Raw genomic sequence first — 21,922 nt, forward strand, 5'->3', positions numbered from 1 at the left:
TTGATGGGATGGGCCGGTCGGGGACTTTTATAACGTAACCTCTGCCATGATTGACCGGCATGGTAGACACGGAAGTCAGAAATGAGCTAGCTAGCAGAAGGGATCCTTTCCGGTGGTGATCTCTTGTTGCCGGTGTTGGTCGTTGACAGTTGTTTAGGTAGGATAGGGTAGGGTTTTCCGGGTCAGTGGCCCCGCAGTGTTTCCGCTCCGGCGCTATCCCTCCGCTCTCCCTCTTCTCTCTCCCTCTCTCTCTGTCTCCGTCTCTCATTTTCACCCATCCCCACTACCCCCTCTTACTCTCATTCCCACGCTATCCTTGGCACTTGGCATCCTCGATTCCGAGAAGCCCATCGTGAGTCTGTCCAGACCCAATCATCATGCGAAATTAAGCACGCGGCCGTGCTCCTGTGGTGGGCCCGACACATGGACGACATCTAGACCGGATGCTTCCATGTCGTTTGTTAGTCCTGTTCCGCCTCCTGTGCATGCCCGACCGACATGGCGCAAGACACGGGTTCCAGGTCGTGCATACGAACTACACCAAGTCAGTGCGTTGACCCTAGGCCCGGGATCCGCAACATCACGACATAAGCTTGGATCACTGAAGTTGAATCGCCCCAACCGAGGGAGGAGGACATAGCGCAAAGCATGGCACGGAAAACTCCCTGGATACGAGGGCAGGCGATGTTCCGGATGGCTTCAACCAAGATCAACAAAGACTATAAAGCACGGGTACGGAGACACCCAGTCGTCAAGCTATCCACGCTCGAAACAGAGCTCAAAAAAAAAAAGCATTCATCATTCGAGAAACAATCTCCTGATTCATTCTTCCACACATTAAGACCAACGTCACTATCGACATCGTCATCATGAGCCTCATCCAGCTAAATACCATGGACATTCTGTCCTCTGATCCTTTCAGCCATGCAGAAGTTCTGTACGACCAGCACTTGGGCGACATTGAGAGCTTGCTCCATGGAAATGACCTAGAGGTAGAATGGCCGGCGACGCCGGCACAATGCCAGATCCTGGAGTCGGACGAAATGCCCTGGTGTAAGATAAGCCTGATCCTGCCTCGGCAGTCCGCCCCCGATGCGAAGCGAATTCAGTCCTGCTGGACGCAGATCTGCTCCCACCGTGAGTTTCCACTTGTCTTCACTCGAACGTGAAAACTTAAAATACCTAACACATAACTACAGACTGTGGCCTCCGTACGGTCTTCCGTTCGGATCCCCGATCGGGGCAGACGTATCAGCGGGTGGTGTATCGTACTCCGGAAATCCAGTGGGGTACTAAGGCGATTGGGAGTAGTGCCTCTTCCTCCAACTCATCATTGGCGGATGTTCCAGCGGACGATGATCTGGCACAGCTGATCGTCTGTCGCGACCCCAGCACCGGCAGCTATCGCTTGACACTCCGTGCACGGCGTGCAGCTGTCGACGGTACTTCGCTGGAGATTATCAAGCGTAACTTCGTCCTGCTGTATTGCGGGTTACCCTTGCCGGAACACACTCCGCTGGCGGCGTACCAACGTTTCCTCAAAGAGACAAAAGACACTACCAGCAGCATTGCGTTCTGGAATGCTCAGCTCAGTGGTGCCGTACCAGCTGTCGCTCTTCCCTGGGAGACAGGACTATCGGATGTGACCGTGTCTCAAGACCGTCAGGCTCTTCGCCTCCATCTCGATGACAATTCCCACCCAGGGCTATCTCAGATTGAGCATGCCTCTGGGCTTCCACGTAAACTCATCTTTGAAACCCTCTGGGCCTATGTCTTACACTGCCATTCCGGTGCCAGCGATGTTCTCTTCGCGGCCGTGGAGCGCGATGCGAGCTTCCCAGATGCTGCCTCGTGTGTGGGATACCTCGACCACACCTATCCCGTCCGATTGTCGGTGTCCAGCGAGGAGACGTTCGTCGGCTTGTCCAGCCGCCTCACCACCTTCCATCAGTCCGCATCACCGCATGCCTACCTGGGATACAACGCTATTTCCCAGGAGCTCACAAAACCCCTTGAGTCGGTTCTTAGATACTCTCCAGATCCGAATGGACCGATCCTAGCTGGGCAGTTGGCACCGTTTCCTCTGGCAATGTTCATTAATGGGACCGGTGTAATCACTTTGACACTGTGTCACTCGCCCCTCACGGCGACCGCAGATGCCCAGCTGCTCCTCGAACATTTCTCCCAGGCCCTGTACAGTGCCCTCAACAAATTTTACCTTCCTCACGCTCGTCTGGAGGAGATCGAACTGGGCTCGCGGGAGGAAAAGCTGGCTCAGGTGCATACAGCCAAGGCGTTGGCTCGCCAGCACCAAATATCGACCATCCCCCGTCTGTTTGAGGAACAAGTCATGTGCAGCCCTAAAGCCGCCGCGGTACAGTTTGAGGAGGACGCCCCACTCAGCTATGCGGAGCTCAACGCTCGCGCGAACCGGATGGCACGCGCGTTGCCTCCACTCAAGGGCAAGGTCGTCCCAGTCTGTCTCGACCGCTCGCCCGACCTGATTATCACTCTACTTGCCATCCTGAAGTCTGGTGGAGCATACACGGTACTTGATCCAGAGGGACCCATTGAAAGGAACATTCGAATTATCGAAACATGCTCCGCGACTACGGTTCTGGCGAGCCGTCGTCATGTATCTTCGTATCCTAGTGCGCTGGCAATCGAAGACCATATGGTTGCCACAGAAAAAGTAGAAACGTCTGCAAACCTGGATATCGAAATTGGAAGTGAGGACCCATGCTACGTGGTGTTCACTTCCGGTTCGACTGGTACCCCGAAAGGTGCGGTTATCACTCACGGGGCGGCTACGAATGGGATGGCGTATCATACCTTGAATGGCAAAAAGCGCTGGCTACTGTTCTATAATCCAACCTTCTCTGCCGCACAGCGGACGATGCTGTCGACTCTGACCCACGGCGGCACTCTCCTTTTAGCCAGCAAGCAAAGGCTGACGACGCGCCTGGCTGACACCATCCGCACCATGCAGGTGGATGCCCTCGGGATCACACCGTCGGCACTGTCTCTCATGGAGCCCAGTGATGTACCCCACTTAAAACAGGTCACGCTGGTGGGTGAGAGCATTCCCCGCGAGCTCGTTACCACCTGGGCAGACCATGTCGATCTGCGGAACACATTCGGTCTGAGTGAATGTGCCCAATTGAACTTCGGAAAGCGCCTCTTGCGCAGTAGCAACCCTGGCATTGTCGGACGCCCCACGGACACTACGCAAGCGTATGTCTTAAAACCCGGCACAACCGAGCTGACCCCGATGGGCGTCGCGGGCGAGCTGTGCCTGGCGGGACCACAGTTGGCATTGGGCTATCTCGCCTCAAGCTGGTGCTCAGAAAAATAGTGCAGCGGCCTTCGTGGAAAACCCCTTCGGCAAGGGACGCATGTACCGGACGGGGGATGTTGCTAGGATCCATGCAGACAGTTCTATTGAGATCCTAGGCCGCATGGACTTCCAAGTCAAGCTCAACGGACAAAAGGTCAATCCGGCGGAGGTGAACCGGGTTCTATCCCAACATGAAGCTGTTCACAGTTGCGCGACGGTTGCCATCGAGATGCGAGAACGACTCATATTGGTGGCAGCAATCGTCCCCGCTTCCGGAAATCGGTGGAGCAGCATGGTTTCCTCGATCCGTGACCACAGTAAGCAGAAGCTGCCGGCTTACATGGTCCCTTCCTTGTGGATGCAAATGTCCAAACTTCCGGCCAATGGCAATGGGAAAGTGGATGTTCGCGCCATTGAGCGCGAAGCACTTGCAAAAGGGTGGGAAGGCCTGGTTGAAGCGGCAGCCTCAGACGCTGCTATAGAGGCTATCACCGACCCAACCGAACAGCAGATCGCGAGTGTCTGGGCCGACGTGCTTGCGCTGCCGGAGCAGTCTATCAATCGTGAAACCTCCTTCCTCTCGCTGGGAGGGACTTCCATTGAAGCTATTAGAGTCACTTCGGAGTTGCGGAAACGCGGAATTGCCATTGATCTCGGGGATGTACTCGGCAACGCTACCTTGAAGGAGACGGTATCCTACGTGACAGTGGTGGTAGATAGCAATAATGACCTACAACCATTTGCCCTCGTTCAGGACCCCGAGGTGCGGCAGGAACTCAATGCCGATCCCAACGTCAGTGATGCATATCCAGCCACGCCTTTGCAAGAAAGCCTGCTGGCTAGTCTGGGCGAGGACCAGGGAATGTATACTTACCAAAGGACGTGGGATGTTGGTCATCTTGATATCCACAAGCTGCAAGAGAGCTTTAGCACCGTTCTCGAGTCGAGCGACATCCTCCGCACATCGTTCAAGGCCCAGGGCCGGAGCCTACTCCAGGTGGTACGAAATGACATTGCTTTGCCTTGGGTTGAGTCCACGGCAGACCTTAGTGAATACCTTGCACGAGATAAGCAAGAACCATTCTCCCTCTCCGGCCCCTTATTCCGAGTGGCTATCGTCTCTGGGCAAGTTCTTGTTGTCACTATGCATCATTCCCTGTTCGATTACTGGTCGCATCGCTTCGTGTACCAGGATGTTGCGGACGTCTACCTAGGTCTTCAAGTCCGCCCACGACCGCAGTTCAAACAGTTTGTAAACCATAACGCAACTACATCGATAGTGGAGCATGATCGCTTCTGGAGGACGTATCTTACCAACACGGAACCAAGCGTTATCAACACGGTGCCCGTGGCTCAAACATCCGTTGCCCAACGCAGGCTTCCCGAGGGTCCTCTTCGCCGGTCGCTTCAACTCCACGGGCTCTCACTAGGCGCTGTCCTTTATGGAGCGTGGGCTATTGTACTATCGAACCACACTCGCCATGCTGATGTGATATTTGCGACCACTCTCTCCGGTCGGGATGTTCCTGTGCTTGATATTGACCGTCTGGACGGTCCTACACTGACTACAGTGCCTCAGAAAGTTCACGTGGCGCCCGAGAGTACACTCTTACAGCTAGCCCAGACCGTGCAGGCCAATCTGTTCAAATTATTGAAGCACTCGCAGCATGGTATGCGTAATGCCCTTGCTGCGGGAAACCTAACAGCGAGTGGCCTTGACACATTGGTCAACATCCTGGTGAAAGACCATGATGGGGATCAAGTCAACCAGATCTTTCAGCGCTACGGGGATCGATCCACTTGGGAATCTGAATTCACAACTCTGGAAGTTGAGAATGACCATGAGACACTCGCCTTGAAGCTTTCTTCAAAGATGGAGCCTCGCCGTGTGGAGTTCCTCCTTGACTCCTACGAAAAGGTGCTCCGGGAATTCATGCAGACCCCAATGCAACGTATCTCGACCCTGGACATTATTGGGGAGGCAGAGAGCGAATTTCTGTATAATGAAATCTCAAACAGGAAGAGCCTCCATGTACCACGTCCTTCACTTCTGCATGCGAGCTTTGAGGATCACGCCCGAGCATTTCCTGACACCCACGCCATCGACTGGGATGGAACGATTCAGCTATCATATGCAGAGCTGAACGCCCGCGCTAATCGCGTTGCTCATTACCTGATCCAAAAGGGAGTGCGCGTAGGAGACACCATTCCTCTCATGCTGGAGAAGTCTATCGATACTATAGTCGCGATATTTGGTGTCATGAAAGCTGGGGCCGCATATGTCCCTTTGAGCCCTGATAATCCGGTGGATCGCAACTCATTCATTATTGGCGATGTTAAGGCACGGATGATACTGACCCAAGGCGATTACGCCGAGATGTTCTCTAGTATCCCTAATCTGGATATCGCTCGGATCGACACTCCAGAGATCGACCGGTTCCCTGCCTCTCCTACTACAGTTCATACAGTTCCTGACAATACCGCGTATGTTATCTATACTTCCGGGAGTACGGGCATGCCAAAGGGTGTACAGGTGCCCCACCGTGCTGCAGCGGCGGCTGTCATCAGCATGGCGGTTGCTGAAAGCAGATATTCTGGCGAGTGGAGGACAGTTCAGTTTGCCAATTACGTTTTCGATGCCTCGGTGCAGGATATATTTAACACTCTCAGCACCGGTGGAACTCTGTGCATGGCGCCTCCTGACAAGATGCAGTCGGACTTGCCAGGAGTCATCAACGCAATGTCAGCCAAACAAGCTATCCTCACTCCAACGGTCGCAAAGCTACTTGATCCTAGCGAGGTGCCCTCTTTCGAAACATTGATAGTGGGCGGAGAACCTCTTACGTCAGATGTAATTGCACGCTGGAGCCCGGGCCATCGGATCCTTAACGTCTACGGCCCTACGGAGACCTCCATGGTAATCACGACGAAAGAGGTTGATCCTAGCGGTCGTCCGAGCAACATCGGCGCACCTTTCCCAACAGTGATGGCTTTCATCCTGCACCCCGAGGGCACTACTATGGTACCGTATGGCTCGGTTGGTGAGCTTTGTGTGGCTGGGCCCCAGGTCACCGATGGGTATGTAAACCGCGAGGACCTTACCAAGGCCGCGTTCATGGAGAATGTATTGGGCACCGACCGCATGTACCGAACCGGAGATCTGGCGCGATGGCTCCCTGGTGGCGAGCTGGAATGCTTGGGCAGAAAGGATAACCAGGTCAAGATCCATGGCCATCGCATCGAGCTGACGGAAATCGAACAGGCGATTTTGAAGACTGGACTGGTTCAAGGAGCAGCCGTCTTGGCAGTCAACCATAACGGCAAGAAGCAACTCGTTGCGTTCTGCATCTTTGTCGCTGGCTCCTGTGAAATTCAGGAAGCCGATGACTATCAGGCTCATGTTAGAGACCTGCGAGCGGGGCTGAATACCCTGGCCCACTACATGATTCCCAAATATATTCTCCCAGTTGGAGACTTCCCCAAGATGCCCTCTCGCAAGACCGATCGGAAGCTTCTCACCAAGTGGGTTGAGCAGTTGGACACACTTACCATTAGCCAGTATTCCTTCGAGGGTGACGGAAACCAACATGAGGTTGTTCCCGTGGAGACTGAGGAAGAGTCAAAACTGCAAGAAATGTGGTCGAAGGTTCTTGGTCTCCCCTCATCTGGCATCGGGAAGAAGGCCGACTTTTTGTCTCTGGGTGGTGACTCCATTGCAGCCATCAGCCTGGCTAGTGCTGCTCGCAGTGCTGGATACCTCCTTAGTGTGAAAGATATTCTGAAGAACCCGATCTTGGAGAATCTCACTCCAATGATGCGCCTTGACACAAGGGGTGCTCAAGTACTGAAGCCGAGCTACAAGGCCCCAGCCAGTGTGCTGGATACCATTCACGAGCATGGATTGACGATCGGTGATAATGTTGAGTATGGTAAGCATAGACCCGTCGTGTTTGAGATCTCATACGAAGATGGTTGTGGCTAACTATATCAAGTGTACCCATCTCCTCCAGGACAAGTCCAGTTCCTTGAGGAGGGTGACCGCCCCGAACAGATGTGGGTGCTCATGGCCGTTCGTAAAATGCCCAAATCCGCCAGTTACCAGGAGTGGGTGCAAAACACTAGTCGCCTCACGGAGATCAACGACATTCTGCGCACATCCTGGCTTCGTACCTCGGAGGCCCAGTGGGTGGGTGTTGTCATAAAGCACGCGGGTTTGGACGTACCCATTATTCCCTGCGACAGCGAGGAGAAACAGTCGGAAATCATCGAGGAGTTCTGGAATGAGCGCTTTCAATTTGGAAAGCCTTTCATCAAATATGCCATTCTTCTGCACTCCGACGATAGCTGGGATGTGGCCATCAAAATGAACCATGCTGCTTACGATGGAACCTTGCTTCGCACATTTGATGATCACTTTGCCGCCATCCGTCAAGGCACGCCAATCCCCAGCCATGGAGAGTTTAAGGACTTTGCCAATTTCATATACCAGTCAGACAAGGACGCATCACTGCGCTTCTGGGCCGAAACAATGAAAGACAAGCATTACACTTGGCCCCAGGCAGAGAGCCCGAAGATCACCGCTGCTGTTCGGGAGATCATCCCCCGAAACCTGGAATCTGTGGCTCGCGCACAGGGAGTAACCGTCCCGATTCTCTTTCAAGCCGCCTTCCAGCTCTGGCTTTGTCGCGCAAGTGACCAGAACGATGTCAGCTTCGACTATCTCCTTAGCGGCCGCAACGTGGACATGGCCGATGTCGATCCTCAGACGATCAATGGCACCTTGGCCAACTTTCTTCCGGTCCGTGCGCAGATTGATCCTCAGAGGGCCCTCGGTGACTACTTGGAGAGTGTACAGGACATCTTCTGGGGAATCACCGAACATGGTGATGTGGGTCTGCACGAAATCTTCCATGCAGCTAGTCTGTCGCGGACTACCGCAAGCAACCGTTGCCTTTTTCTCTACCAACCATTTGAACCTGCGTCGAGTAGTGAGGAGTCCGAGTCCGATCGGTGGCTGGTCATGGCGAAATCTAAGGTTCGGATGTACCAGCCATACGCTTTGGTGGTGGAGGTCGCCAAGGCACTTAACAACCGGAACAGGCTCACTGTCATGTATGACGCGGATGTCTTCAACGAGGACGGTGCACAACAGATCGCATCTGAGATTGCAGCCCTGGTGGACCAGATTGCGGATCTTTGCGGGCAAAATGTATCCCTGCAGCAGCTTCTTCATTGACTTGGCCTTCATGGGCCTTCCTTACCTGCTATTGCAAACAGCAAGCATGTACATAGATTTTTCTTTCTCTCTTACCACCGTCCTTCCCTTTCTTTCGACAACTTTTATGTTGATGTTTCCGTTCCTACTTTCTTTCTTGTATCCGTTTCCTGTCTCCTCTGTTTGTTATATAAAAGCGCATACTCCATACCTTGAATAAAAGTTGCCTTCGCCGAACACCCTCTCCGAGGAAAAGTATTGCGACCATATAAATCCAGGTGCTCTTCTTATATGCAGGCTCCGGAGATCAAAGCATCGAGAAAAGCTCCACTTTCTCGGGCTCACTCGGTCCTTTTTACTACATCTTTTGAAAAAGGCTCCTTGGTACAGAGTCAGCTTTTGGCTACTTATCAATAGCGCCATGAATAGTGGACGAGGTCGTCGAGGTGTTTATAGGCTTTGATACTGAAGCTAAGATCTCCGAGGCAATGTCACACTCCGAAGGAGAACTTTTACAAGTCTGTCGGTAAACGGTCCAATTGGCATTCCGAGGAAAGAAAGCCCATAACACTAGCTTCTCACAATGTATATCTAAACCCAGCAGCCTTTTGAGCCTCTGTCGGTCCACTCCGACCGGTATCCATGCTACTATCCAGTCTCTGATTCTGTCGTCGCAGATACACCCTCGTTACCGTAGCCAGTGCAATGGTCAAAGCGGCCGCGGCAAGATTGACCACAAATGCAACGAGATATCGTGGTTCAGAGAAGTATAAATAGGAAGCCCAAACTAAAAAATGATTAACAGTAAGCCATGGTATTCAACCTAACGCAGGGGGTCTCACTATTGGGAGTATTGCAGATCGCGTTGATCAAGGCTATGGCAGATGCCCGCTTGATGGAGGGCTGTGAGATAGAGCCAGCAACCCATGACAAGAGAATGGTCGAGGCCGAATAGAATGATGCAGGCATCAGCATCATTGCAACATCTGTGGTATCACCGGTTTAGCTCCTTGTTGCGACTAGAATCTAGGGGAGAAGGTACAACCTACATCGCGCTGCGGTGTTGAGGGTACATACGGCGATAATATTGGCCACCAGACAGACGATCATCGGGCATATAATATGCAGATACCGCTCTTGCTTCTATTTTGCTGGTTAGTGGTGGCATAAAAGGTGTTGCTTGTATGCTACATACCTTGTCAGAATGGAACCCATTGATAATCATTGCGACTACGGACAGAATATATGGCGGCTAAAGCATGGCCAGCGGTTAGCAAGCGAGCATCGCCCTACGCTATTCTGGATGAGGAGCTTACTGCTGTGAGTGCGTATGTTGTATTCCGAGAGTAGCCCAGCGTGGCGACGACCGACGGGAAAAAGTTGGTAACGGCAGCACAAATATATATCTACAAGATCATCAGAATGAAATTCAATGGTGGTAATATCTCCTGACTTACACTGTACAGGGTCCCCATCATGAACCAGGTCTTAGGATCCACCAGGGCCATCATAGCCCCCTTCCACGCTCCGACCTCATCCGCATTGTCTTGTTGTCCCTGGTCCGATTCGAAGTTCCACTGCAGGTACTCCTTCTCCACATCGCTGAAGCCTAGCAGCGACTTCAGCGAATTTGGCAGAATAAAAGCAAGGATGAAAGCTAAGCCGACAGTAGCAACTCCTTCGACAAGAAAGAGCTAGAGGGAGTATAAGTCCGATCAATCAAAGTAACATCCGGGAACGACATCCACACTAGAACTTACCCATCGCCATCCTGCCAATCTATGCACGCCATCGAGTTTCAGAATCGCGATCGCAAAAAGCCCCCCGAAGGCGTTCCCCAACTGGGACCCGGAGTATAAGATTGCGGTTCGGAGGGCGTATTGCTTTCTGTTATAGAAAAGGGACAGGTAGAACAGCGCCCCCGGGAAGAAGATGGCCTCGACAAACCCAAGAAAGAATCGGCAAACCAAGATCCCTGAGTAATTTTTGACGGAAGCCATACACCCAGAAATGACACCCCACAATGCCATCGAAATGCAGATGTACGTCCCCGGACGTTCAATCTTCCCAACTATGATATTGGAAGGGACTTGCATCAAGACTGCCACCACGACCCCATTTAGCGACCAAGATTTAGGAATGCTGCCAAGCAAATAGAGGTGAAAAAAGAAGAAGAGCAGGGCCACATACTGTAGCCGATGAACAGAATACTGATGCATGTCTGGTATTGTACGTCATTCATGCTCAGATCTTCTTCGATCCCTGCCAGCTTTGCGGACGCGATGTTTTGTCGGTCTAGATAGTTCAAGATGTACATGATGACCATGCAGGGCATCACGCGAGAATCCAATTTCATGATGGCCTTTCGGCCGAGCGTAGTATATTCTGACTCCGAAAGGGCAGACAGAGAGGCTGGCATTCTGGGTTGGTGGGTGGCATCATGAGGGGTGGCCTTCTCGTCCATATATTCAAACTCGCACACGTCTTTCGTTTCTTTGCCAAACATAGTGAGGTACAACCTGGGTGGGCTCGGGGCAACAGAACTTGTAGGTCCGTGGTTACTCAGAGGGTTCATGCGGTCTTATATAGAATTCCACCCTTCCCGTCCTTGGATGAATGCAGAGCGACGCATTCTGGCGAGCCCTAAGAGGACAGCCTGATCATTGCCATGCCAGGTATGACCGAGGAGAAGATATCAACTCCGTGGGGTCATCACTCACGAAGCCCTACTTCTACCCCGCAGATTCTTGCCAATCCTCTGGGGTAGAAATGCGGAGAAGGAATATCCACGTTGCGTGGGGTACACATTTGGCTTGCTCTTGGTATTCGTTGGCCCGACATGATACTTGATACAACGTGGGGGTACTTAACTGAAACTCAGGCAGATGGGTCAAGCGGACGAGTAGTATAGTCAGCCAAGCCTTCCGGCATAACATATGAAAATGGCTTCCTCTATTTGAGCTTCAGATGTCTTTCCTCTGGCCTGAAACTCTCATCCAGGGCATTTTGGTTGAAGGGCTGCATCCTACCTGTCAAAGAGACTCTATTTACGGTCCTAGGTACCAGGTTCGCAGCCCCAATTGTGCAGTCTACACCAGTGCGTAGGAATCACCCATTTATAAGGCTGGAATGTTGAAGCAGTTGCCTGGTGTCTTATAGCGACAGAGAAAAACTTTGACCTTAGATTAATCCACTTCTGGTCTCGAATCAACGCTTGATTGATATGCAAAAATCGGTTGTTCCAGTATAGTAGTTGGGCCATACGCTTAATACCCTGGAAAGGTTCGTAAAATTACAGTCTGTAGTAAACGCCCACGATAACGAATCCATTCAGATGAAGTAGTCATACCGGCGTATATGACTGATTTATTTGACTACTCCTGGAGCCTTGCGTAATGTGTTCGGAAAGTGCGATACTCGAGGGCCTGGTTGAGATTCTCCACGTGCCAACCACATGCAACTCTAAGCAATGAATTCCCGAGGTTGATGGAAAAGGTCAATGTTCGTTCACACCAATTCCTGACAGTCAAGTCATCTGTCCTTTCTTTTGTAAGTCATCTTTTGAGGTTATGGTGCTTTCTATCATTGAGTGACAAGAAATTTGCTTTACTTTGAGGTGTCTTTTACAGTTCATGCGAACAAGCCTTCATTCCTTGGTTTATCTCGGACAAGGATCGACGAAGATGTCGCCATCAATGATATTTTTTGATGTCTTGGGAACAGTTGTGGAATGGAGACGATGCATCGCCAACGAACTGAGCGCCACAGCGCGAAGGGCGCTGCAAAATCGCGTTCGAGATCTGAGTGCCGATATGCGAGCACGTATCTCTGGCATGTCCACTTCAAGCTGGCAGGAGATCGCTGAGGAGTGGCATCGCTCATATATGAACTTCGGACACACTTACGATACATCGAAGCCTTTTGTCTCAGTAGATGAGCACAACCGCCTTTCTCTGGAAGACATTCTGACCAAATGGCTTCTACGGGACTTGTTTAACGAGGACGATCTCAAAGATCTGACCCTCGCCTGGCACCGACTCGACTCATACTCTGACAGTGTGCCAGGCCTTTCGTTGCTGGGCACTAAGTTTATGACGTCTACATTATCCAATGGCAATGTAAAACTTCTCGAAGACCTACAAGAACACAGCTCTTTGCCTTTCAAGCACATCACCAGTGCAGAGCATTTGGGTGCTTACAAGCCGTCGCCAGAGGCTTATTATGGCGCTGCTCGCAGATTCGGTTTGAGGAATTCGGAGTGCTGTCTGGTTGCAGCCCATCTTGAGGACTTGCAAGCCGCCAAAAACTGTGGGTTTCAGACAATCTATGTTGAGCGAGACTCGGAAGAAGCTTGGGATAGTAGTGGTGTTGCACGAGCAAGAGAGGAGGGGTTTGTCGATCATTGGGTCGAAGTCGGAGGCTCAGGTCTGATTGAAGTTGCCCGATATCTTGGAATAGAAGGTGGGTTTTGAATGGAATATGACTCAGTCGGACACTGAATCAATCGGTTCAAGCCCTTCGTCTCCCCCTGCCTTTTCACACAGTGTAAAGCTTGTGCGTGCTGGTTAACTGAAAACCATTACAGTACATATCAGTCAGACACTGTCCCAGTCCTGTTCCATGGTCTTGTCGTAGTTTCACTGAACCTTTCCTCGTAGTAGGTAATCTCGTTGCTACTGGAGCCAAGAAGGCATATGTAGCTTGACTAGACGTGTCGGACGGATGTGCCCGTATCGCCTGTAGAGATCCCAGGGCCCTGCAACCCGGTCCTCTTTATGTGAGGCCCTAGTTGCGATCCTGTGATTCGTTTGGTATAAAGACATTGACTTAGATATTATCTAATTAAATAAAAACAAAACTCTATAATAGAATACCCTCATGGCGAGAACGGCTCTTATTGCACCCGGCAGATACCATTTCCCTCGGTTAGCAGGATTTTGCCAAGGGCCATTCTTGACTTGCCAAAGTCCATATGTACGTGATGTCTGGACTCTGCACCTTTACCGCTCTGTGTGATGAGCAGTAGTGGCTGAATACTGAACTTGAAGCGATCACACACTTTCGACCTGGAAAGTGTTCGGCAATCTTCTGACTATACCATGACCTCTCTCTCTTTAAGTTGTACTAAGAGTCCATGAGGAATACTGCTTTGCTTTCTTTGCTCATGAGCGGAGATACTCGGGGACCCTAGTGTTGACCCACAGCCCTAATGGGGGTGGGCTATCGGGCCATGGATTACGTTATTGATTCAGGATCATGATCCCCAACACAAGGCCAGTCGACAGACCGTGGGGTCTTGTGGAGCCTCCTCAACCTTATTGTAAGGCTCTTATTTACAGTCGCTTCTATCGTACCGAAGCGCTGCTTCTTGAATGATCAATTCTTGCCGCGATAAGTCGTACCCTATTTGCATGGTTACGACTGACTATCGATCACCGGATGTATGTAACTATCTGCCAGTACGGTGGGATTGAATTGAAATACCTTGTTCCCTTCCGAATACCATATAAATAGCCAGTCGACCGAGACTACTGCTGTCCATATTACATCTTCCAACTTTCATTTTATGATCTAGATACCGAAGGTTTTATTCATCTTCGATGCTTTTTTCTCTCTTCCGAGGTTTGAGCCGCCAAGCAGTCCATTCGGTGTCCCGCGGGCACCGACGGTTCGGCGGCAGATTTTCCTCTTGTCTTACATCAGGTCCCAGTAACAATTCCACTAGGCGGGGCTTAAAAGGCCACAATCACCCACGGGATATTCGGGACTTACCGACAGCAAGTCCACCATGGCGGGATCTACTACACCCCCTCTCCATTTTGGAGTTGTCTTATTTCCTGGTTTCCAAGCTCTCGATGCATTCGGTCCTTTAGACTGCATCAATGTTCTCTCATGGTCGGAAAATGTCTCTCTATCTCTACTGGCATCCTCACTTGATCCAGTGACAACCAAACCCGCCACCTTACCGGGTGCAATCGGTCAAAGCATCGTGCCCACTCACACCTTTGGTACAGCACCGCCTCTCGACGTCCTTCTTATTCCTGGTGGCTTGGGAACAATGGGAGACAGTCCAATTCTCCAAGAGATTATAATCTTTATCCAAAGGGTCTATCCACGGTTGAAGCATCTGATCACTGTGTGTACTGGCTCCGGATTAGCCGCTCAAGCTGGAGTGTTGGATGGTAAACGTGCAACCAGTAACAAGAAGGTCTTCAAGGAGATTATTTCATTGAGACCTCAGGTTCATTGGGTCTATCATGCGAGATGGGTCACTGATGGGAACATATGGACTTCGTCCGGAGTGAGTGCTGGTATTGATGCCACACTAGCTTGGATTGAGGAGGTGTATGGAAAAGAGAAAGCGCAAGACATTGCGAATGAGATAGAGTATTGTCGGCATAAGGATGCAAGCCTTGATCCATTTGCCGGTTTGCGTGCAATTGAAGGCCCGGGCATGTGAGGAATTACGATATTTTATCGATATCAGATTACCGTTCTCTAAGACAAAAATATGCATTTCCAACGCGATTATCTCCTATTATCCATGACTTGATGGTCGGTAAACGGAATTGAACTTTCGTAGCAAAATGCATTGATAAACACCAGACAGGCGTCAGAGCCTTCCATTAGGGCCATATAGTCGTCGGTATTCTCTGTATCCCACATGATGACGGTGTTATCTTGAGAAGCACGCTGTTGAAGGGCATCAAGAGGTGCACTGATGTACGGCCCTGTATTGGACCCGGAGCCACCGCCGCCGGTGACAGTGCCGTTGAACGCAACCTGGAAGTCATACGGTTGTTCAAGCATCGTCGATGCGAAATTGATGGTTCCGAAGGTCTCTTCGACTTGGGAGACAGCTGACTAGTATCTTATCGCCCATGGGTTGCGGAGCTAACCTTGCCGTCTGGCATGTAACGAGCAGGGGCTTTGGCGTCGTAGCCGAAGACGGACAGTAGCTCGGTGATTTAAGCGGGAGAACATCGTTCGTGTTCTTCACAAGGACATGACCTTCTACTGCCCCTTCGAAAAGTGTTGGTTTGGCATCCGTGTCAAGGGCGTTCACAATCCGATGTGGGGCGCGAATATTGTACGGTACACCCACTCCAGGAGCAGGGTAGGTAGCCCCATCTTGTCCCATCTTGTACCAAGCTGAAATGATCCTGATAATAGGTTAGCCTGCTTGCATGTGGGTGATGTCGGGTCTTATTGTCATTCTTAACATTGGCATATTATCTAGATGGGCAACAGATATACCGCCATTGGCATATGCTTCGGTGAAATTGTTACCCCAGTATTTTTGACCGTCTGGCATGGCCATGTCAAGTCCAGCTATGGAAGCCGCGACTCCGGAGTGTTGTGCATTCCAGTCGCTGACGGTAAACCCACTGAATCCGAGCTCCGTCTTCGGTAGTCCGTTCATTGTCGTGCTGTTCTGGCAACCGAAGGAATTGTTGACCCGGTTATACGAACACCTGAAAATCGGTTATTATATATATCAACTGAGACTGTTATGGCATTCATGATCTTACATGATATTCCCTGCTTCTGCCTTTATCGAATCACGGAATGGCCAGAGATACAATTCCTGTATCGTTTTATTATCAATGTTACTGGAAACAGCCTCAATAGTGTAGTTGCCGGCGTCATCAACCGCCTTGCTGTAGAGTTCTTGCTCATGGGCAATAAAATGCCATGGAATTTGTCAATATCAGAGGAAAACACACCTAGCTATCCATACATTAGACGGGGGTTGACTCACCTTCACACTAGCAATAACACCTTGAGCTTGCATCCCCTTAGCACCTTCCCCGCCCATAACACCACTAAGGCAAGAGTCATTGGAAGGAACTTCCCGATTTCTGCCTCCTGTAGTAATCCTCCCTAGAGGTCCAATCGCAGGACCTAGGGCGACTTGAGGACCCTTCTTCCGGAACTCGCCGCCATATACCAGGCCCGGTCATAGGCAAGGGATTTATTCCGGCTCGCACCAACGTGAATCCCACTGGGGTAGTTATTCACGAAGTCAGCATACCGGACTCCATTTCCTGCATGCTCAAAACACAATCTAGGGAATCCCAGACGAGGGATTCCGGCAACCACCCCTGAGCAAGCATTGGAGGTGGTCGATATACCATACGTGAGATTATTCTATAACTCAAACGGAATCAGAGATCTTATATAATGAAACAATCATAAGGTAAGGTGCTAACGTTCTCTTCCAATGTCAATTGCGAAATGAATGCGCGCGCTTTAGCGTAGGCTTCGGCCCAATCCCCTGTTCCATTTCCAATTGCTAAACAGCGTTAGAAAATCAAACTTCAGGAAAGAGGTTACATCAGACTTACGCGAGGGACATACTGGCTCGAAGAGTTCATAGAAGTAGCTGTCAGAGGTAATATTGTGCTCCACCACGCTTACTTTCCACACGGATAGGAGAGTTACAGCCAATCCAAGACCTTCTGTCCAGATCATATTAATTTAACATTGACGGCAGGCGTCTTTATCAATTCAGACACAAGTCGCGAGCTTAGAGATTAGCATGTCGTACCATCTCATAATCTCCGTATTTTTAGCCCATGCCTTGCAGAAAGGCCAAAGTTCGGCAGTTTTAACTAATAAATGCAGGAGTTGTGGTGGAGAACGAGATTGTTTCGATCAGAATCTTGCGATTACCTTTCCAGGAGTTGACTCTATCAACAATTAGTTCATTCTCTGTCCAGTAAGCCCTCGAAGACTACACCGCACATGAAAAAAGTCCGACATCGACAGTAATTTCCACAAAAACATCCAAAAACCGATCATTCGGGTTCTGTAAGAAATGCCTGGGGTCCGTGTGTTGGAGCATTTCCACCGAGGATTCGGGAGTAATTACTCATCAAATGGCCCAACCCTTTTTCTTCGGCCGAAGGCGTTGTAGTTTGGGGCTAAATCAGAGACCGCTATGCGTTAATTAATTAGACAGTGTGCTGGGGCCTCGGTTCCGTTCTTCAGCTCTACACAGATTAGTGAACCACGACTTGGTACAATATTTGAGACTGGATATATCTCCACAATGTCTATTCTGGCAACTTAATATCTCGTAGGTTATGTCGTCGGAAACAGTATCATTTTAACCGGACTAAAGAAAATGCGAAACTCAGCTTAAATGCTTCCGTGGCCTTATGCTACCGGGCTCATTCTCTTGGGATGGTTTTGGTATACTGTGTTATCTCCGCAGAGACCTTCTTCCCAACAACGCACTGGTGATGTAGTTTCATTGTAACTCCAGGTTGCTCAAATAGTGACCAATGTCTGTTCAGTGGATGAATATGGGGTTTTTTTTTAAAAGAAAAAAAGATGCCAGAGCCAGACCCTAATTTAGAATCATGCAAAATAATGGATATCATTTATTAGTACATTCAGTCAAGAGTATGTTCACTGCCTAGCCAGTGACGATAATGAAATACCCGGTTAGCGAGAAGATATGAGTTATCACGGTGGCGTGAGAAATGAAAGTAACACCAGAGATGATGAATATACGTCCATGAAAGCTGGCAGGGTTGTCTTCGGTCGTCGAATCACCGGGACATTCTGAGTAATTTACCAGCGCAAAATGTAGTAGCCAAGGCCGTGGGAGCTTTGTCGGAACTCTAAGTATACACAAGCTCATCCAAACATGTCGTGTTCGCAAAGGTATTAGTCCATTCCGTATTTGGAAACGTTAATTATCGTCGTACCTGCCGGAAGATGAAGTAAAGGAAAAGAGTCCACACCAATTCGATACCCCTCCACATCCATAGCAGATTAATGCAGAATCTCCTTTATAATTTACTATTGAGCAGTGGAAAAATGTGTCCTTGTCTTAGATAACTGGATACAGGAAGAAGCTCTTCCAGCCACCAGGACTGGAAGCCCTGTCACTGTGGGATTACCACCGAAATTAGATAAGTGTTCAGTTGAGACCCGCGGAAAAGAGATATACTAACAGATTGTTCAAATATCTGCTTAGTTCATCTTCAAGGAAATGGTCACTGCTCAAGCCTATAAGTTGGTCCAAAGACATCGCAAAATATTGCTTTAAGAAAACAGTTTCTTTAACGAGTTCTTTCCTCTCATATCGTGGATCATCTCTCAATTCGGCAAAACCTCGGCCTATCCAAATATTATCCACATCGAGAGTCTTCTTTATGGTACTCTTTCCGTATTATACACGGAAAATGCCAAAGAACCAGCAAAAACCAGGTGGTCAAGAGTCCTTACTGTAGGAAATTCAATTCATATGAGACAGATTGTTTGAATTCCCCACGTTTTTGATTCACTGTATTTTCCATAATGTTAACAAGAAAATACTACAGCCAAGAAGATTGAAGTATGTCTATGGGGCTAGTTTGGTAATATATCGTATGGTAAAAGTCGAAATCAAAACCTGCACTAATTTCTCCAATTTCCAGCCCGTCCAAGGATTCAAATATCCCGGGAATTGAGAGCCACCGAATGATTGGCGTAGGGGCTATTCCTCAGCTCATGTGAATAGTAGTCAAAGAGACCGCCTAGGTCGATTGATTTACTGAACAGTGGTTAGACTCTTGATGACATTGGTCTACGATAGCTACAAGATCTATCTCCTTTAAACGAATTCACGCATCCGTGATTAGAATGCCTCCCCTGAATCTTGAGTATCCCCGATTTTCAGAGCCGGAGCAAGAAATTTCGTCTACGTTCGTTAGGCCCAGGTTATTGGGTCGTAAAATGTCGATGTATATCCTCAGCCCTGTCCTAGAAATGGAATTACTCAGGTTGGGGGGCCAAGAATCATGCAGAAGGCAAATATTTTGTCAATCGTTGTATGATAAAGTGGATAGTGTTTATTTAAAACCTAGCTGCTGGTTGATAACATCCTGCATAATAGTTTCTTCGGTCCTCCATTTCATCCCCAGAATACAATGTGCAGAAGTGGTGGAAATAGTCCAACCCGGTGTAAAGGGTGGCTCCAGCTTGCAGCCGAGTGCAGGATAGTGATCTTTCACAAATGCTGTCACCTTCTCCCATGATACAACAGGCCGAGAAAGGATGAACTCTTGGCCAGTCCTGACATCTGCTTCTAAGGCCTTAATGTGTGCATCGGCCACGTCACGAACATGCACCCAAGCGTTGGCGATTCGCGGTTTCTCAAGTTGAAGCGAGCTCCAGAAGAGAGCGTTCATACCACTGATTTCTTCAGCGGTATTTTGAACGAGGCTAGGTCCCAACACAAAAGTTGGATGGAATGTGACAAGGGTATAATGGGGATGATTCTTCTTCAGAAAGTCACGGGTTGCCTGGTGTGCCAGAATCTTGGACGCAGAATACTTCAGTGCGTGACCGAGGAATCCATCAGGAAAAGCTGCCTCTAAATCAACTGGAATCACCTCTCCGGAGTTATCTATTCTGATGTCAATGATGCTACTTTAAAATGCAAGCAGAAAGCTTGATCTGGGTATCAGGCTCACCTTGAACGGAGACGGAGGGCGCGATAAGAGCATCCACAGGGGCCAGCGCCAGAACTGAAGACATAACAACGATCTTCTTGATCTGTGGAAAATCTAGAGCAGCCGAAAGAACTGACTCAGTTCCTATCACCGCGGGGTTCACGTAGTCTTTCTTCACATCAGATCCTTTTCCAGGCATTGGCGAGGCAAGATGGAAAACATGATCCACTCCTTGAAGACCTTCGTTGTAGGACTGTTTGCAGGAGAGATCTGGAATGACAATGGTTTCGATATAATCATTGAAATCGGCGTACCGAACACGCAGAATCGGCTCTTGTTCCGCTTTTCGAATGCTTAGACGCACACGATACCCAGCGCGAAGAGTCTCAGCAACAACATGCGACCCAATAAAGCCGCTTGCGCCGGTTATGAATACAAGAGGTCTGGACATGGTGGTTGGGCGGCGCACATAGAAAGCAGGCCGAATATGTTTGAAAATATGCCCAACGGACGAGGGCAACCGCTATTTAAAATTCTCTGGCCTCATTAACCGTGGGAAATCCAAGAGGTGCAAGAAACCAAAGGCGGTTGAAGACGGTTCCCGAACAGGTGCGCCGAAATAGAGTTCATCCGCGAGGAGAGCCCATGACAAATCAGAAACTCCAGCAATGGTTCAGCACTCCGACGACAAGTAGGAACGTTTGGCACAAACTCATGCAATCCCACAGCGGCCGGGTTACTCATCCGTTTAGTGATCCTCCCGATTCCTCGGTCAGACACCTTTGTCGCCCATCGGCAACGGCTCAGGCAAAGCCTTCAGGCAACCAAAAGCCCTCAATTCGCAATCAGTGACATATAAATTCGTGCGGCGTTCAGTTTGCCTTGGATGGTTGTCCTCAGCATTGCAGTTGTTTCATTGATCTGTGCTTTGTGAGCTAAAACGCCCTCTTGACAACCTTGAGAACTTTGAGATACCGATAACGATGCCTCTCTGGCAAATTTACCACCCACCGGGCACACTTGAGGATGGGGCTTCCAAAAAGGCCTTTGCAGAAGACATTACCGAAATGTACACCGACCTTGGCCTGCCCGCCTTCTATGTAGTGGTGAATTTCTTCGAAATGGATACCAAAAACACTTATATTGGCGGCGTTTCCAAGACTGCCAAGGACAAGCCTTTCATTCGCATAGTCATCACCCATATTGCTATTCACATCCCTGATGCCGATGCAGTGTACCTTCGAACGACCTCTCGTCTGGACAAAATTGTGAAACCTCATTTGTTGGACAAAGGATACGATTTCGAATACCACGTGGATGAGACGGAACGACGACTTTGGAAGATCAATAGCCTGATTCCGCCTCAATACAAGAGTCCGGAGGAACAGGTTTGGGTGAAGGAAAACCGCCCAAGTCCGTACGAGGGCGCGTATCCTCCCACTTCAGCCAACTAAGGAGGGAAGTTGAGCATCTACCACCATGCGAGCAGCAGGATCAAAATTTGGCCTGCTATAGCAAATGCAGACTTTTCGCTGGTTGTGCCATATAGGACGGATTTGCTTGGGTCTTAACCCAATTTTCAACATTGGTCAATCGATATGACATTTAAGGTTGAAGCGCAATTCATATCTGCAAGCTCAAATAGAGCAGAAGTTATTCAAATAATGAGATAGTTTTTGTTGGGAATTGCTTTCATTGTTCCTGGTTGAGCGGAGATCTACTGGAGGTTTATTGTAAACAATGCGGTTGCTGCTAGTCTTCTTCAGGGCCCATAAATGGGCCCAAACTCCAGGCCCAAGGCCCAACCCACATGGGCCCTGGGCCTTGACTACCGGGCCTAAGCCTATATCCTATACCCTATACTCTAGTACCTGAGATATGTATGTATACCTCGCATCCGGGCCCGCTGGTGAGTCCGAT

General features: G+C 49.7%; 7 protein-coding genes across 7 annotated transcripts; 4 read left to right on the plus strand and 3 right to left on the minus strand.

The window, feature by feature from the left end:
• Positions 1-869: 869 nt before the first annotated feature.
• Positions 870-8,573, plus strand: ANOM_009724 (uncharacterized protein; the record flags this gene model as incomplete). Its single annotated transcript, XM_015554980.1, has 4 exons — positions 870-1,137; positions 1,200-3,309; positions 3,356-7,266; positions 7,330-8,573. The coding sequence occupies 4 exons, from the start codon at positions 870-872 to the stop codon at positions 8,571-8,573; spliced, it is 7,533 nt and encodes a 2,510-aa protein (XP_015402854.1).
• Positions 8,574-9,130: 557 nt separating this feature from the next.
• ANOM_009725 (putative pantothenate transporter) lies at positions 9,131-11,058 on the minus strand (the record flags this gene model as incomplete). Its single annotated transcript, XM_015554981.1, has 8 exons — positions 9,131-9,339; positions 9,395-9,538; positions 9,602-9,695; positions 9,748-9,804; positions 9,869-9,958; positions 10,010-10,246; positions 10,313-10,653; positions 10,743-11,058. 8 exons carry the CDS (start codon positions 11,056-11,058, stop codon positions 9,131-9,133), a joined length of 1,488 nt encoding a protein of 495 aa, XP_015402853.1.
• Positions 11,059-12,235: 1,177 nt separating this feature from the next.
• ANOM_009726 (haloacid dehalogenase, type II) lies at positions 12,236-13,024 on the plus strand (the record flags this gene model as incomplete). Its single annotated transcript, XM_015554982.1, has 1 exon — positions 12,236-13,024. One exon carries the CDS (start codon positions 12,236-12,238, stop codon positions 13,022-13,024), a length of 789 nt encoding a protein of 262 aa, XP_015402856.1.
• Positions 13,025-14,340: 1,316 nt separating this feature from the next.
• Positions 14,341-15,012, plus strand: ANOM_009727 (DJ-1/PfpI family protein; the record flags this gene model as incomplete). Its single annotated transcript, XM_015554983.1, has 1 exon — positions 14,341-15,012. One exon carries the CDS (start codon positions 14,341-14,343, stop codon positions 15,010-15,012), a length of 672 nt encoding a protein of 223 aa, XP_015402855.1.
• Positions 15,013-15,080: 68 nt separating this feature from the next.
• ANOM_009728 (uncharacterized protein) lies at positions 15,081-17,027 on the minus strand (the record flags this gene model as incomplete). Its single annotated transcript, XM_015554984.1, has 8 exons — positions 15,081-15,416; positions 15,472-15,715; positions 15,776-16,027; positions 16,085-16,227; positions 16,315-16,378; positions 16,504-16,703; positions 16,766-16,848; positions 16,901-17,027. 8 exons carry the CDS (start codon positions 17,025-17,027, stop codon positions 15,081-15,083), a joined length of 1,449 nt encoding a protein of 482 aa, XP_015402857.1.
• Positions 17,028-19,399: 2,372 nt separating this feature from the next.
• ANOM_009729 (dihydroflavonal-4-reductase) lies at positions 19,400-20,453 on the minus strand (the record flags this gene model as incomplete). Its single annotated transcript, XM_015554985.1, has 2 exons — positions 19,400-19,956; positions 20,024-20,453. The coding sequence occupies 2 exons, from the start codon at positions 20,451-20,453 to the stop codon at positions 19,400-19,402; spliced, it is 987 nt and encodes a 328-aa protein (XP_015402848.1).
• A 532-nt stretch (positions 20,454-20,985) lies between these two features.
• Positions 20,986-21,456, plus strand: ANOM_009730 (tautomerase family protein; the record flags this gene model as incomplete). Its single annotated transcript, XM_015554986.1, has 1 exon — positions 20,986-21,456. One exon carries the CDS (start codon positions 20,986-20,988, stop codon positions 21,454-21,456), a length of 471 nt encoding a protein of 156 aa, XP_015402847.1.
• Positions 21,457-21,922: the final 466 nt, after the last annotated feature.

The sequence above is a fragment of the Aspergillus nomiae genome, assembly GCF_001204775.2.
Source record: "Aspergillus nomiae NRRL 13137 chromosome Unknown contig00395, whole genome shotgun sequence".
Lineage (NCBI taxonomy): Eukaryota > Fungi > Ascomycota > Eurotiomycetes > Eurotiales > Aspergillaceae > Aspergillus > Aspergillus nomiae.